Genomic DNA, 15,837 nt, shown 5'->3' with positions numbered 1-15,837 from the left:
GAAAGTCAGAGGCAATCTGTTGTCCCAGTAATGGAGCATTTGCTCAGAAAAATAATCATAAAATCTAAAATGGAGTTGCTTCATTCTTACTCTTCAGAGCAGCATCATGGATCAAGCAATACATTATTTTTGCTATTACAGTGGGACTTCATGACATGCAGGAGTTAAAATTAAAATTTAGCATTTAATTTTTGATGTTGTATTTCAGGTGGCGGAATGTTCAGCCAGGGGTCACTTGACGATTGAACTAGACTTAATGGTCCTTGTTATACCAGTGACACCGCGACCATCAGCTCTGCAACTGGAGGCATGCGTAAGGGAAGCAGAAAAACTAGCCAGCCTCATTCATCGAGGCAGTCCGCGAATCTTGAGCGAGCTCAGTCTAAGTGCACTCACGGAGGCAACAGTGGTTCACTCAGAAGTTACCAGCGCTGCTAGCTTATTAGTTTTCCCTAGCTGTGCTGCAATGTTAGTTGCAGTATTATGCGCAGGAAAGTTTCTAACATAGTAGATCAGTTACCATTGTTCGCTTGCTTTGTTTCAAAATTGAAACAGGCAATGTTGGTGCTTCAAAAGACTATTAAGATGTTTCCAATATGTTCCTTTCCCATTTTTTTTTAAACTTCTGTGCCAGAATGACTCTTTGTCAAATGCACAGTAATAATGATGGATCAGCAAGACTTTTGTCACCAGTAGTGATTCTTACAAGTTGGCAACTCCTGTTTTTTTTCCAATTTCAAAAAATCGACCCTAGAACAGGCAGCCTCTCTAGATGAATATTGATTGTTTTAAATATATCTGAATGGACAAAACTCAGTGGTGCCAACTTATGAGAATTATCATTGTTTGTCACATAAAAAACAATACTGCCTAAATAAACTTTCAAGTATCTTGCAGTAGCTTGTAAATAACCTCATTTCTATCACTCTAAGCAAGAAATTGATGGAAGGTCAATCTTCTGATTCCTTCTGCAGTACTATCTCTTGGAACTCATCTTCACAAAAAGACAGTCCGTTTGCTCATTTCATTAGGTATATTACCATTGCTAATTCAAGTCTGCTAAAAAAGTTACCTAGGCAGTATTGTTGCTTATGCAATGATGTGTAAAATATTCTCCTGAATTTCATTTACTGATAAGAGAGTCTAAAAGAAGTCATTCTCAAATAACTCTTAATTTTCGTTTAACCAACTCTGAAAAAAAGTAAAATAATTTCAACCATATTCCTAGCTGATTGTGGCGCCAGCCAGAGGCATGGTTTGTTTAACCACGCTCCTTGCTGATGCAACTACACCTCTAGCTGGCACCAAAATTAGACAGAAATCTAGTTGAAATTACCATAATTTTTTTTTGTAAAGAACACCATTTGAAGGTAACTTCGAAACGTTTTTTTTTTAATACCAAGATATTAGGTATTCTAGATTCTATACAGCTTAAAAGACTGATAAAAATATCTTGCATCCTTTTTTACCTTGGTCTAATAATTTAAATCTGATACAGTGGAGGATTAAGAGCTGATTCAGAAATCATTTTATTATTTGGCTACCCCCACTTGTTGAATATTTCTTAACCCACCGGAGATTATTTGCAAGGTGCAAAAGGTGCAAATTATTCATGTTATCTGATCCAATTTTGTGAGGTTCACTCTTTTAGGATAATCAATCAATACATTGTTTATCCCATATGCACAGGCTACAGTGAGATCTTGAACAAATGACATCAATTGTTTCGTCAATTTCTTGAGAGATAAACTAAGCTGAAGTGACCAAACTTGGATTGGCATTGACTGATATGTTACACTGAATAATTTTTGACATCACTATCTCTTATGATTCCCACAAAGTATTTGATTGAAATCTGATCTTTGCTCTAGGAATTCAGAATTTTGCATTTCGTAAAATTAATTTTCGAATATTGTGGAATCTCACGAAATTGGAATCATATTTTCATATTTTAGATTTGATTAATTATCTGTGATACTAAACTTGTTATTATGTATAATTGTAAATACTCATCTTGTAAATATATGTGATAACTTAGAGTGCCAAAGATATAACTGAACACAGAATTTTCAATAACTTTATTTTTTCCTTCCTTGATGACTCAAAAATAGGACATATTTTCCATCAAAGAAAAGTTGCAAAGTTGATGGTAATACAAAAATGATTTTTTTCTTTACAAAAATTAAAAGAATAAAAGGAGCTTTAGTGATGACAGAATTTGGACTACAAAAGCAATTAGTGCATGTAATAAAAATAGGTTTGTTCTTTTTTTTTCTGATATTTAAATTTTATTAAGTCAAATAGCCACCATTAGCCTACAGACTTCAGATGTAATTCTATCGGCTACTGTAATCAAGTTATGACTCAAAATTTTCCAGTTCATGTCATTTGATTTTTAAAGATGAATTTTAAATATTTCCCCCATTTTGTGCATAATATTTCTGTTCACCAAGTTGTAGTTAGGTATAAATGAATTCATATCAAGAATCCGTGTATTTCATCATATTTTATTTTCCTCTTTCAAGCAAATTTTGTCCTTACTTCAAGAACATTTTTAAAAAGTGTACATTTTTCTATTTTTTGTTGGATATAATTTTAGTGCAGTAGTAGCTTGATAAAAAAACTGACAATCTGACATTACTATTGTGCTCAAATCTGTCTGGTTAGTACTCATTTACAGAGAATCTTGACGGTTTCAGCACCAAGAGAAATCACCGAAAAAAATTTTAAAGTTTTTTTTTTAAAAAAGCAATGAAATGATTAGCGACTGTTAAGAGAGTACTTACTGGAATTTGCTTGAAAATCTATCCAAAAACTAAGCTCCTATTATGATATGTTAAGCTGGCCAAAATACTCATAATGTTATCGTCATCTCAAACTATCATCTTATTTCTGGTCAAAATATTTTCATTGATGATGATAATTTAAGATTATACTGATTTTTATGTCACTAAAGTAAAAATTCCTCAGTAAAATATGTGTATTATAAAGTCATGTAAGTATGTAATTAAAGAAAATTAATCATAAATAAAAGATGTTTTGTAAAATTTATTTTTTTTTTTATTTTCAAATACAACATTTTTCTCTGAGTTTTTATCCGGTTCTGTTGATGCAGATCAAGTGCTATAAAACACTGGACATTACTGAACACTAAGCATTTCTTATGCTTTGAAGTATTTGATAGTGAAGAACCTATTGTTATTTGCGTCCTGCCGTACAAACACAACTCAATCGGATCGAATTGATCTACAGAAAAGATAAGAATTAATGTACTGCAGGTTTTGCTTTCTCATTAAAATTTGATGCAGATCACATTAAACATTTTAAAATGTCCAAAATTAACTTATGAAATGGAAATCAACATTTATCACAAAGATTAAACTCAATAAATTTAAACCTCATGTTTGTGAGAAAACAAAAATCAATTCAGTCCAAATTGGCCTTAAGAAACAAATCTATACTAGTGGCAAATGACAAAGAAATTGGCATGCAGTTTGGTTTCACAAAAGATTTCCAATCTCCTTATGACACACAATTATTTTAAATTTCTCTGGAAAAATTATTTTACTATGGAGCAAACTAATATTGTGACTGATTCAACCCAAGAAGACTTTCGGTTGTCAGCAATGGCGAGTTTAAATTGACAAATACAGAGAGCGTTGATTTCTCACACAAGAGTTGATTTCAAGGTGTTCACCATTCTCAGCGCAAAATTTGTATGAAAAAATATATACCGTGATCTTTTATTCTGACCCTAGCTAGTGGTCTATTAAATAGAAAGCAACCAAGTTCCAATTCAAAGAAAAAAAAAATTAAGAATTATAGTTTAGAGTTACTATTCCTCCTGTCAAAAATTCAAAATCTTGAAAAAATATATTGAGTAGGTTACAATTAAAGTAAACAAGGTTTAAATTTTATCCTCGACACGGGGTCTTAGGGAGGCGAAAAACTTCAAACCATTTTCCCTTAGTTTCAACTTGATGTGATTTTTGGTCATATTCATTTGAATTCAATCCCATTACTCCAGTGCTTATTTCCTCAAGCAATAATTACTGCTTTTGAAATTCAACTTGTAGCTATTAAATTATTCGGAATGGCATCCTCAGAACACATAGTGGCAACCTTATCAAATTAATTGGATGTAATTAGACTATGAGACGCAGCTGAACTAATCGATTACACTTGATGATTCCAACAAAGACTCATCGTTTGGTTAATTATCTTTGGAATTTGAAAGAGATTTCCATCAAGAAGGCAATCAGTTTACTTTCCAGCCAAGAGCCTCAATCTGGGACTAATAAATTCAGTTTAAGTTCCCCAATTCCACGATGGGTACTTGCACTTCAGTTGAAGCTTTTCAGCAGCTTTTTTACTCTCCACCTATGAGTCAAGAACGCATTTAAATTTACTGGAGATGCTATAACCATCATACTCCCTGAGTTTTTTAAGACTTGGTGTGTATTGTGGCAGTTTGTAACAAAATTCTTCATTGAAGTTGGGCTGATAAAAGTCTTCAAGATTTGGTTCCGGATCCTTTTTTACAGGGACTGGTTTCAGACGTTGAGATGAGCATTCTTTCAAGACGTCACTGTCTTTGACCTCTAAATCAATCAAATCTTGATACAGCTTTTCTGCAAAAGGAATGTTGACTTTTTTCAGAACCTAAAAGAAAACAAGCGATTTTTTCAATTATGCTTGAGTGTGAAATCAATGGATAAACTGAGAGACTTGCTTCCTTAGTTGACTAACATATTACAGATGTTTTCTACAAATTCACAGTTTCCACCAAATATTTATTTATTGATGCAAACTTTTGATTAACCTCTTTTGGTTCTAGATAAGTGCCGTAATTTTTGGTAAACAACGTGTTTTAACACACGGGGCAATCAAATATATTGGTACACATTGTGGAAAAGTGTAAAATGCTGATTCCATCTTCTTTCTTTTTTTTTTTTCAAAAACAAAAAACAGGAAAAAACTTGATTTAAGTAAAAATATTTGTCTTTAGAAAACTTGTAGTCATTGCATCATTTCCAAGTAAGGAAAAATTAATGAGTAAGTAAAGAGTATAAAAACATACTACTATACACCTACATGTTTGTCAGTATCAAAGTTATAGACAGGTTTCTTGGCCTGGAGCATCTTCAATTTTTCTTGATTTTCTTTGATTTTTTGCGACATTAATTTACTGGCAACTTCAACAGGATTTTGAAGGTTCAAGTCAGCGATGTTGATTGAGGCCATTTTGTCTGAAAAAAAAGAAGAAGAAAAAAAATTAGTGGTTATCTAGCTGGCATAGAAAATACTGAAGAGACTACTTACCTGTCTTCTCTTTAACACAGGGGGAATTTTAGTGGTTACGAGAATACCGATTTGTAAAATTTCCTCAAGAGCTAGAATTATTTTACTATGAATTCTTTGAATGGAGGAGTAATTAAAATTGTAAAAATGTGATATTAGGCAACAAAAGTTTTGTTGCAAGCCTACGAGTTCAACGAAACAAAATTGATGAAAATAAGACGCTGCAATTGTACCAGTCAAAACATAAAAGCGACGTTTATGTAACAAATTCATTCTCAAATAAATTTATCGGATATTCGCAGCAACAACAACCTTATGAAAGAGAGTAAAAAAAAGGTCTCTAGGTTAAACAAAGCTAATGATCAACATCAAGAGTGTGAAATTCCGTCATATTTCCAGGGTCAATCCTAAGTGACCAAATTAATAATTGTTTTCAATATTTTAACAGTCCATTTCTCCATACTCAAGTATATGGCAATGTGCACACATTCTGTGACGCAATACATTTTCTATATGTAAATGGCCATCGACTCATGCCAAGAAAAGTTGAAGGTGATTGCTGTTGATTCTCTGAGGCTAGAGGACTACTACCTAAAATTAAGACTCGCTCAAGAAATTCAGCGATTCTGTGGAGCAAAACGGTTGGTGAATATGAAACCTATAAAAACATAAAGTCGGAGCCAGAGGCTTCAACTTTATTACAACAGTATTGGAGGTGTCATCAGATAAGTTGAAATTTGCTAAAGGGCTTTTTTTTAAATCCGAACTCCAAAGGATCGCAGCGGAACGCATCACTTTTTTACCCTGTTCCACTGACACATACCAGCCCATTCCATCTGTTCTAGAGGTATGCTTGGACTACTCATCTGAAGTGGGTTGAGGCTGCGGTTGCTGGTTGAACCGGCCCAAACCGCAAAGATCCCGATCCATCGCGTTCCGCAGTTAAAAAAAAAGCCCTTTACTTTCGATTTGCAGGCGCAGGCAATAAATTTACGCCTCTACACAAAGCATCGTTCGCTACTATCTACCTTAATAACATCCGTCTCATGATCATATCGAGATAAAGTACTTGTCAGTTATGATCCGTGACTTTTATTTGGTTGTGATTTCTGCGTGGCTAAAAATTAAAGTGTTATAAGGTTTGAAAGAATTAAAAAACCTATCCAAGCTTGTGTCCTCGCTTCTGCCAGAGTTGGATGTTTTCATGTGGATAGTAGTGACGCTAAGACGCAAATCAAAAGTAAACAAATGTCAATGTATCTGACGTCACCTCTGAAATGAATGTATAAAGCCCTAATCGGACAGTCAAACTTTATGCTCAACTTCTCTTTCAGTTTTGTCGAATAAAAACTAAGATTATAAAATACTGACCGCAGAACACAACAACTAGACTGAAAATTAGACGAAAACTTAAATTTAACGTCACCTTCAACTTACAGTTCAACTTTCCATCCAGTCAGCAGCCCTGACTGGATGAGTATTCAACCAAAATCTTCCGACCCACATTACCAAAAGCTGTATCTTCACAAACCGGAAGCTGACGGAAATACTTATATGCTGATATCCAGGGTCATGACGATATCAAATGGCGACGGTAATTGAGTTATTTCTATCCAACTTACCAGTCAACATTTCATGTGCTTGTAATCAAATGAAAAGTTTTTGGGCTTAACAGCCTGAGATGTTCAAAAGAGTGAGCATGTATTGCATATCCGCACATTGAGTGTGCAAAAAAGAAAAGAACCGTCAGACTGAGTGTGAAAGGAAGCCTTGATGCTATAATTAAACAAATGATATAAGATGAACTTACGGTAAATATTCACCAGTATTAGGGTACCAATTTTAGAGAGAACGTTTCCGTTGAATTGATATTTTACTCTAATAAAACTGACTTAAATTAGATCTGATAAATAACTTTTTGCAATATTTTTGTAACCGTCCAATCTTGTTATTGTTGTTGGCCATATAAATGTAAATAAACAAACTCTTATCAGCTCAAAGGCGGGAAAAAATCCATTTCCTATCAGACAGCTGACCGGAACCGGAAACACGTTAATGAGAAGGATATCCTGTAAAAATTTGAAATTCCCGCCGTTTTGAATTGAACTGGGAATTTATGAAATGAACCGGTTTTGCCCAATCAGAATGCGTGGTTCAGAATTTGCGGTAAAATTCCTGTCATTTAAAATGCGGAATAAAGGGAAAGAACTGAGCCAATTTCCGGTAATCTGGCAATTTTTCTCCCCGGTTATCATTTTTCTAGGTTAGAAATCAGACATCCGGAAAAGCAAGTGACTTGAGTTTGGTTTGGTGCAAGCTCTTTTATTTCGGATTTTCTAATTTTGTATTCACACCTTCATTTTATTACAAATTACAAGCGTCTTTCATGAAAATAGGCGAACACTGTATTTTCAGCCATGGCGGCAGAAGAGGATAATAACATAGAAGCATTGAAGTCATCTCTTGCTCAGTACAAGACGCAGGTACATAAGTCATCGCCTTTTGCCTGTGATGGCACAATTAGTATTTTTTGTCAAACTTATCAAGCGACCACCGTGATCAAAGAAAGGCCAAACCAATTTCATACTGTTTTCCCAATTATTCAGCCTCCTATCATAGGTCTTTCCAATTCTTACCGAGTAGGAATTGGTTTTTCACTTGGCGTGCTTGAGAGTTCTGCTGCTTCGCGGCTGAAAGCTTAATCGCCGTACAAAATCAGCCCGAGTAAAGGAGTTAGAAGGAGTACCGTATGTAGACTGATGAACAGCCCATGGCAACATCCGCCTTGGAAATTCAGCCTGAGTATGGAAGTCAAAGGGAGCACCATATGTAGACTGCTAATTAGGCGATATACGGTTGTACAACCCTGACATGTACCCATCATTGTGTGCTGCTATTCTTAGGCTAGTTCAAATAAATCATAGTTGGTAAACGATTGGTAGATTTTGTCGTGAAATACCGACACACTCCCACGAGGTCACCCCAACTGGAACTCATCGTTTCTCACACGTATCATATCCGAGCTGTTTCAGTATTCTACTAACATTTTATTTTCTTATGAGAGAACTGGTCCCATAAATATATCCTAAAATACCGTAAAGGGTGAAGGAAAATTGACTAGAAATTTCAGGACAATTATGTAATGGTTTTTCTATAAATGAATACAATGTCAAAAAATAATATTGAAATAGTGCAGTCGAGGCGCACTCCTCATGTGAGAGATAACAAAATGGTTGAGCCTTAGGTCAAAGCATGGTCATCTGATTTATTTGTCTGTTACGTTGTTCAGTGTCTAAAACTGAATAACATGGCAATACTGGGTACCAGTTGTGAAAATTCTGTTAGCTATCGGTAAGGGTCTCCTTATTGTGACCACTACATAACAGAGCCGTTCTAATATCTTGCAACAAACCAATTTTACACCCCTAGTCATACTTAGTGAACACATAGATGCTCCTGCAGGTTACCATTTTTGTGGTGAGAATGATCCAAAACGGTTCATTTCAGCGGAAATGAAGGTTCTATCTAAATATACTATTTTCTGTTTGCCACTCTAATGCCGTGCATTTGTTGCGATTCTTTGCAGAGGGGACAGTGTAGACTCCTTAAATTGAAGGAATATTTCATCATTTGTTTCCTTAATTTCAAAAAAAAATCCAAGTCCGACGTTTTCCGAATGTCTCAACATTAATTCAGAAAAGATTAGCTTTACTGCTTGCACACTTAGGGAAGGTTCTTCTTTGAGCCCAAGAAAAAACTTCCATCCAAAGGTGCCAATAGGCAGTTTCATAATTTACACATGATCCTTTTTTTGTGAAATATTGAAGGCAAAAAAAATCTATGTCCAGTTTTAAAGGTCAAAAAATAAAATGAGTTCGTGTGCATTACATTAGACAGTCATTTGAAAGTAATTTTGCTCTACCTCTCTTCCAATTAGTTCATTGTTAAAATTTTCTCTGTGGTTGCAGATATTTCTCTCAGTTATTTCGCTTTAATATTCTATTGTCATATTTTTCTACCTTTTTCAGCTATCAGAAATAGAAGAAGCTATTAAATCTAGTTCTGATGAGAGCACGAAAGGAGATCTTGTCCAACTTGGAAGTGATATTCAAGAACTGATTTCCCTCACAGAAGAGAACCTGTCACAGCTAGAATCAGCAAGTAGAAAAAAAGCTTTCGAAGATGAGCTTGCTCAATTTGATGTAAGATTTAATCTTAATTCATGATCATACTCATCATGATCAACCTCAACTGAATTAGCAATCTTAAAACTGTCCCAACTTGGGATTTTTATTTCTTTTTTAACAGAATTCTCGTAAACAATTTTTTAGGATTAAAATAACAGGCCAGGGGTGCTTATTTTTTTTAAAATTAATTTTCTTACAGCACTAAGAGAGTTGAGCTCTCAGTAATTTTCTCAAATGTTTTTGACTCAAAATGACAAAGAAAATCGATTTTGAAGTTGCTAATATCTGGACCCATTTACAGTGATATTTTTAGTGATCTGGATCTACAGCTGTTAGGATGTAAGGAGATGAGGGAGTCTGTATTTGCTAATTAGCTGATGCCAAGCCAAAGACATGGTTTAGTTACGTCATCACTGTTAGCCTCTGGTTGGTTAGATATGAATTTAATTTTTCGTCCTAAGAAGTCTTCTCTAAACTTTTTAATGGACCTTATGGTTTTTTCACAACATATTGCATCAGAATCATCCGTCAGCTACTTTGCAGAAATGTTATGCTACTGACCCATTTCATTTGATCTCCACTAATGCTGCCATTTTCAGAAACTAATTCTGCTTAATTACCATGTCAAGAAGGTGCTGAAATTAAAATCTAAAAAAAATGCAGAAGTAAATCAGATCAAAATTATGTATTTTCAAACCAAATTGTTTTTTTACTTCATTATCGGCCAACCCTCAACACATCTAAACTGCCATAGTGCCATGAAATTGTCACTTGAAAAAAAATTCTGAGAGAGCATCCTCAAAAACTGCAGATCCAACACAACTTTTTCTTGCTTTAATTATAATGTAGTAAAATAAATTTCAATTTCATTCTGATTTTCAAGTATTTTAAGGAAGACTTAACAATTAACTTTATTTGTTTTCCATTTTCATCAGGCTGAAATTGAGAATTTGGAGGGTAGTGGTAGCAATGAGCCTGAAGCCTCCAATTTAGCAGATATACAGGTATGTTTCGGTCATGTACTGTCATGATCTATGTTGCTCCTTCATTAAACATTGCCATACTGACATAATAATGAGATCTGAAGCAAAATTAGAAGAAAAAAATAAATAAATAAAATTCTGCAACATCAAATCCAAGTTTTTTATTCAATTTTCTGTTCAATCAAGGCTCTAAGTGTAAAGCCAGGCATGAAGTCTGAGTGAATTTGTCTGCTAGAGTGTGTTGAAATTCTATTCCTCTGCGAGAATATCAATCTGCACTGAAAGGAATCATCATTAAAAGGATAGAGACAAGCGAAACACTAACATCTATATTGCATTATTTCTAAATCTCATCTCCTATTTTAATTTTTTAGGAGGCAGCAAATCAAAAATTTTGTCTAAAATTGTAAAGAAACAACCCTCATGTATCCAGAAGAATTGCAACAATTACCAAGTGGGAATGTTGATTGGGTTTTTTCCAAAAGATTAATATGTAAGGAAAATGACATTATGCAAGGCAGCTAAGACTTTTTTGTGTTACTCTATCCAAGTGTAAATTTTGCCATCTAGTAAAACAGTCATAATATCATCAAGTTTCATATTTGAACCAGTTTTGTGACATTCAACTTTTCCCTGGGTTTTGTAGGATTGAATCAAATTTTCAAGGATGAATAAATTTACCATGTGAAGTAAAACATGTCCATTCATAGCACAAATTATTAATTTTAACTCCTCTTTCCTCCCAGAACGAGCTAGAACACATAGTAGGATCGAAATGTCAAGCTCCTTTTGATCATTTTGGCGAATCAAGTTATCACAATGCCCTTGTTATCAATGTAGAAACTCCAGACGAAGTATCGTCAATGGACGATATCATGGTAAGTTTGTAATTCTCTTTAGCCCTTATTAATATTCCTACTGAGTATTCGGAATATTGTCATTTTTGCCACGTATGTAGTGTAATTTCTATTCTTATTTTTCTTTTTGAAAAAGAAAGAAACCAACCTAAAATTAAAGAAATATGCATGACAGAATATAAGGAAACCTCTTAAAGATTCTGTTAATGGACTACATTTTGCAGTTGGAGAAGACTTTTTCTGGCTCATCTATGAAAGCACTTATCTGGGTAGGGAAAATACTGGCACCCATGTTGTTTCTAAAATTAGCCAGATACAGTTGCTCCTTATCTTAAAATTTTAACATGAAGAATCTAACCTACAGGCTAGATTTTGCCGGCGAATGATCCACAAGGGAAATTGGTTGTCATGCTAAGGAATTGGAACGCACTCTATTGGAAAGTGTCTAAAGTTGGAGTTCAGATTCTCCTTGAAGAATAGAGTTACAAATGTGAATACTTCTGGAAGAGGATGTTGAATAATAGTGGAATCATTACCGGAAGGATAAGGTTTTGCTGAACGTAGATGTTGCGTTTGTGGTAATAAAAGGGTTAAGAAAACTTTTTGTAATAAATTTTCAATCTTTTAAACGCTGTGAGCTCACCATAAAATTGTGGAGGAACAAACGGCGTCTGATCTCGAATGATCATAGTTTGTTTTGAATTTTGAGCCAAAAAGGCATTTTTCTCATTGAATTATAGGTTCCTGTGTGGAATTCATACTCTCATCTTCTTGAGTTTAAGACTAATCCATAGCTTTCTAAATCATGGTTATGAATTTTATCACAGGTGCAAATTTTGTTCGTGAATCCGATCTATAAAAATATGGTACCCTGTCCGTATTTTCTGGAGGGTGATTGCAAGTTTTCAGCGGATCAGTGCCACTTTTCTCATGGACATGCAGTACCATTCATTGAATTGAAGGAATATAAGTGAGTTATGAAAAAATTTCCTACTGATTTTTTTTGTATTTCTCTCTGGATTCTTACAATGGGCAAAAATGTATGATCAACCCATTTTAGTGCCTGGCGCCAGATTTTTTTCTTTTAAAAAAAGAGGGCAAAATAAAATTAGCAAAAATGATTTTTAATTAAAGATAGAGTGGCAAAATACGACAGTTATTATGTACAGTCAAGCTCTTTCAAAAAAATTTTGCATGCAAAATTTTGAAAACTGAAAGCATAAACAATTCTAAGCTTGAAATGGATAATCTTTTAAACGCCTAAAAAAAGTTTAAAACTGGCTTTTTCTGCCTGTTATTTATATTAATGTGTGTTTGAGTATCACTCTGTTTTTTTTTATTCTTATTAAAAAGGTAATGTAAGGTTCTTAAAGAGTTTGTGGAACATGTTTAACACTTAGGCAAAATTTGCACACACACACAAACACACTCGCAAAAATACAGGCTGGGCCTCGGAATTTGGTCCGCGGTGATAGAGCGCTGGGGAATTCCGTTGCCGGCAAAAGCACCCAAGTGCTTTCCGCGCGTGAGCCCGGGAAAGAACGGCCGTAAACGGGGAGCAGGGCTCATCTTGGATCGGTCGATACGCCGTTTTGTCGTCTCTCTCTCGCACTCATTGGGCAGATGCGGAACGTCAAAGGAGACCACTCGGCTTTGCCAAGCCGCCCTTGTATCGTCCATCTCTCTCGCACTCATTGATCAGATGCGACATTCCGCGGCTCGTCGGAGGGACACCTGGCGCACACACACACTCTCAAAAATACAGGCTGGGCCTCGTAATTTGGTCCGCGGTGGTAGTGCGCTGGGGAATTCCGTTGCTGGCAAAAGCACTCAAGTGCTTTCCGAGCGTGAGCCCGGGAAAGAACGGCCGTAAACGGGGAGCAGGGCTCATTTTGGATAGGTCGATACGCCGTTTTGTCGTCTCTCTCTCTCGCACTCATTGGGCAGATGCGGCCCGTCAAAGGAGAGCACTCGGCTTTGCCAAGCCGCCCTTGTATCGTCCATCTCTCTCGCACTCATTGATCAGATGCGACATTCCGCGGCTCGTCAAAGGGACACGTGGCGCACACACACACTCGCAAAAATACAGGCTGGGCCTCGTAATTGGGTCCGCGGTGGTAGTGCGCTGGGGAATTCCGCTGCTGGCAAAACCACCCAAGTGCTTCCCGCGCGTGAGCCCGGGAAAGAACGGCCGTAAACGGGGAGCAGGGCTCATCTTGGATCGGTCGATACGCTGTTTTGTCGTCTCTCTCTCTCGCACTCATTGGGCAGATGCGGCACGTCAAAGGAGACAACTCGGCTTTGCCTAGCCGCCCTTGTATCGTCCATCTCTCTCGCACTCATTGATCAGATGCGACATTCCGCGGCTCGTCGGAGGGACACCTGGCGCACACACACACTCTCAAAAATACAGGCTGGGCCTCGTAATTTGGTCCGCGGTGGTAGTGCGCTGGGGCATTCCGTTGCTGGCAAAAGCACTCAAGTGCTTTCCGAGCGTGAGCCCGGGAAAGAACGGCCGTAAACGGGGAGCAGGGCTCATCTTGGATAGGTCGATACGCCGTTTTGTCGTCTCTCTCTCTCGCACTCATTGGGCAGATGCGGCCCGTCAAAGGAGAGCACTCGGCTTTACCAAGCCGCCCTTGTATCGTCCATCTCTCTCGCACTCATTGATCAGATGCGACATTCCGCGGCTCGTCAAAGGGACACGTGGCGCACACACACACTCGCAAAAATACAGGCTGGGCCTCGTAATTGGGTCCGCGGTGGTAGTGCGCTGGGGAATTCCGCTGCTGGCAAAAGCACCCAGTGCTTCCCGCGCGTGAGCCCGGGAAAGAACGGCCGTAAACGGGGAGCAGGGCTCATCTTGGATCGGTCGATACGCTGTTTTGTCGTCCCTCTCTCTCGCACTAATTCGGCAGGTGCGGCACGTCAAAGAAGAGCACTCGGCTTTGCCAAGCCGCCCTTGTATCGTCCATCTCTCTCGCACTCATTGATCAGATGCGACATTCCGCGGCTCGTCAAAGGGACACGTGGCGCACACACACACTCGCAAAAATACAGGCTGGGCCTCGTAATTCGGTCCGCGGTGGTAGTGCGCTGGGGAATTCCGTTGCCGGCAAAAGCACCCAAGTGCTTTCCGAGCGTGAGCCCGGGAAAGAACGGCCGTAAACGGGGAGCAGGGCTCATTTTGGATAGGTCGATACGCCGTTTTGTCGTCTCTCTCTCTCGCACTCATTGGGCAGATGCGGCCCGTCAAAGGAGAGCACTCGGCTTTACCAAGCCGCCCTTGTATCGTCCATCTCTCTCGCACTCATTGATCAGATGCGACATTCCGCGGCTCGTCAAAGGGACACGTGGCGCACACACACACTCGCAAAAATACAGGCTGGGCCTCGTAATTTGGTCCGCGGTGGTAGTGCGCTGGGGAATTCCGCTGCTGGCAAAACCACCCAAGTGCTTTCCGCGCGTGAGCCCGGGAAAGAACGGCCGTAAACGGGGAGCAGGGCTCATCTTGGATCGGTCGATACGCTGTTTTGTCGTCCCTCTCTCGCAATAATTCGGCAGGTGCGGCACGTCAAAGAAGAGCACTCGGCTTTGCCAAGCCGCCCTTGTATCGTCCATCTCTCTCGCACTCATTGATCAGATGCGACATTTCGCGGCTCGTCAAAGGGACACGTGGCGCACACACACACTCGCAAAAATACAGGCTGGGCCTCGTAATTCGGTCCGCGGTGGTAGTGCGCTGGGGAATTCCGCTGCTGGCAAAACCACCCAAGTGCTTTCCGCGCGTGAGCCCGGGAAAGAACGGCCGTAAACGGGGAGCAGGGCTCATCTTGGATCGGTCGATACGCCGTTTTGTCGTCTCTCTCTCTCGCACTCATTGGGCAGATGCGGCATGTCAAAGGAGACCACTCGGCTTTGCCAAGCCGCCCTTGTATCGTCCATCTCTCTCGCACTCATTGATCAGATGCGACATTCCGCGGCTCGTCAAATGGACACCTGGCGCACACACACGCTCGCAAAAATACAGGCTGGGCCTCGTAATTTGGTCCGCGGTGGTAGTGCGCTGGGGAATTCCGCTGCTGGCAAAACCACCCAAGTGCTTCCCGCGCGTGAGCCCGGGAAAGAACGGCCGTAAACGGGGAGCAGGGCTCATCTTGGATCGGTCGATACGCTGTTTTGTCGTCCCTCTCTCTCGCAATAATTCGGCAGGTGCGGCACGTCAAAGAAGAGCACTCGGCTTTGCCAAGCCGCCCTTGTATCGTCCATCTCTCTCGCACTCATTGATCAGATGCGACATTCCGCGGCTCGTCAAAGGGACACGTGGCGCACACACACACTCGCAAAAATACAGGCTGGGCCTCGTAATTCGGTCCGCGGTGGTAGTGCGCTGGGGAATTCCGTTGCCGGCAAAAGCACCCAAGTGCTTTCCGAGCGTGAGCCCGGGAAAGAACGGCCGTAAACGGGGAGCAGGGCTCATTTTGGATCGGTCGATACGCTGTTTTGTCG

At 38.8% G+C, this 15,837-nt stretch overlaps 3 protein-coding genes across 6 annotated transcripts in view; 2 read left to right on the top strand and 1 right to left on the bottom strand.

Annotated features, from left to right (window-relative positions):
• The window catches only part of Reck (Reversion-inducing-cysteine-rich protein with kazal motifs), a 122,070-nt gene extending 119,019 nt beyond the window's left edge, over window positions 1–3,051 (top strand). For both annotated transcript variants that reach the window (XM_072302720.1, XM_072302719.1), the window contains exon 17: window positions 209–3,051. In XM_072302720.1, the coding sequence (XP_072158821.1) occupies window positions 209–508 (300 nt within the window). In that variant the 3' untranslated portion in view covers window positions 509–3,051. The remainder of the gene's footprint in view (window positions 1–208) is intronic.
• On the bottom strand, window positions 3,031–7,283 carry LOC109041274 (uncharacterized). 2 transcript variants are annotated; one of them, XM_019057554.2, is made up of 3 exons: window positions 7,112–7,283; window positions 5,095–5,249; window positions 3,031–4,662 (listed from the first exon to the last, which is right to left on the bottom strand). In XM_019057554.2, exons 2-3 carry the CDS (start codon window positions 5,242–5,244, stop codon window positions 4,381–4,383), a joined length of 432 nt encoding a protein of 143 aa, XP_018913099.1. In that variant the 5' UTR covers window positions 5,245–5,249; window positions 7,112–7,283; the 3' UTR covers window positions 3,031–4,380. The 2 variants fall into 2 exon arrangements, with proteins under 2 accessions (XP_018913099.1, XP_018913098.1); XM_019057553.2 differs by lacking the exon at window positions 7,112–7,283 and adding an exon at window positions 6,924–7,094.
• Window positions 7,284–7,553: 270 nt separating this feature from the next.
• Window positions 7,554–15,837, top strand: part of LOC109041126 (zinc finger CCCH-type with G patch domain-containing protein) — a 31,116-nt gene continuing 22,832 nt past the window's right edge. For both annotated transcript variants that reach the window (XR_011900197.1, XM_019057323.2), the window contains exons 1-5: window positions 7,554–7,784; window positions 9,330–9,503; window positions 10,424–10,492; window positions 11,218–11,349; window positions 12,156–12,298. Coding sequence is in view for 1 of the 2 variants with exons in the window: in XM_019057323.2 (XP_018912868.2) it covers window positions 7,719–7,784; window positions 9,330–9,503; window positions 10,424–10,492; window positions 11,218–11,349; window positions 12,156–12,298 (584 nt within the window). In the remaining variant the exon portion in view is untranslated. The remainder of the gene's footprint in view (window positions 7,785–9,329; window positions 9,504–10,423; window positions 10,493–11,217; window positions 11,350–12,155; window positions 12,299–15,837) is intronic.

The sequence above is a fragment of the Bemisia tabaci genome, chromosome 7 (genome assembly GCF_918797505.1).
Source record: "Bemisia tabaci chromosome 7, PGI_BMITA_v3".
NCBI classification, from domain to species: Eukaryota; Metazoa; Arthropoda; class Insecta; order Hemiptera; family Aleyrodidae; genus Bemisia; species Bemisia tabaci.
The sequence above is the reverse complement of the archived record's forward strand: the minus strand, read 5'-3'. Positions and strand labels throughout refer to the sequence as shown.

Excerpts from the sequence above, each read along its gene's own strand:
- LOC109041274 (XM_019057553.2), bottom strand. Across the intron at positions 4,663-5,094 it reads ACTTTGATACTGACAAACAT|GTTCTGAAAAAAGTCAACAT; the intron begins GTAGGTGTATAG and ends GTTTTCTTTTAG.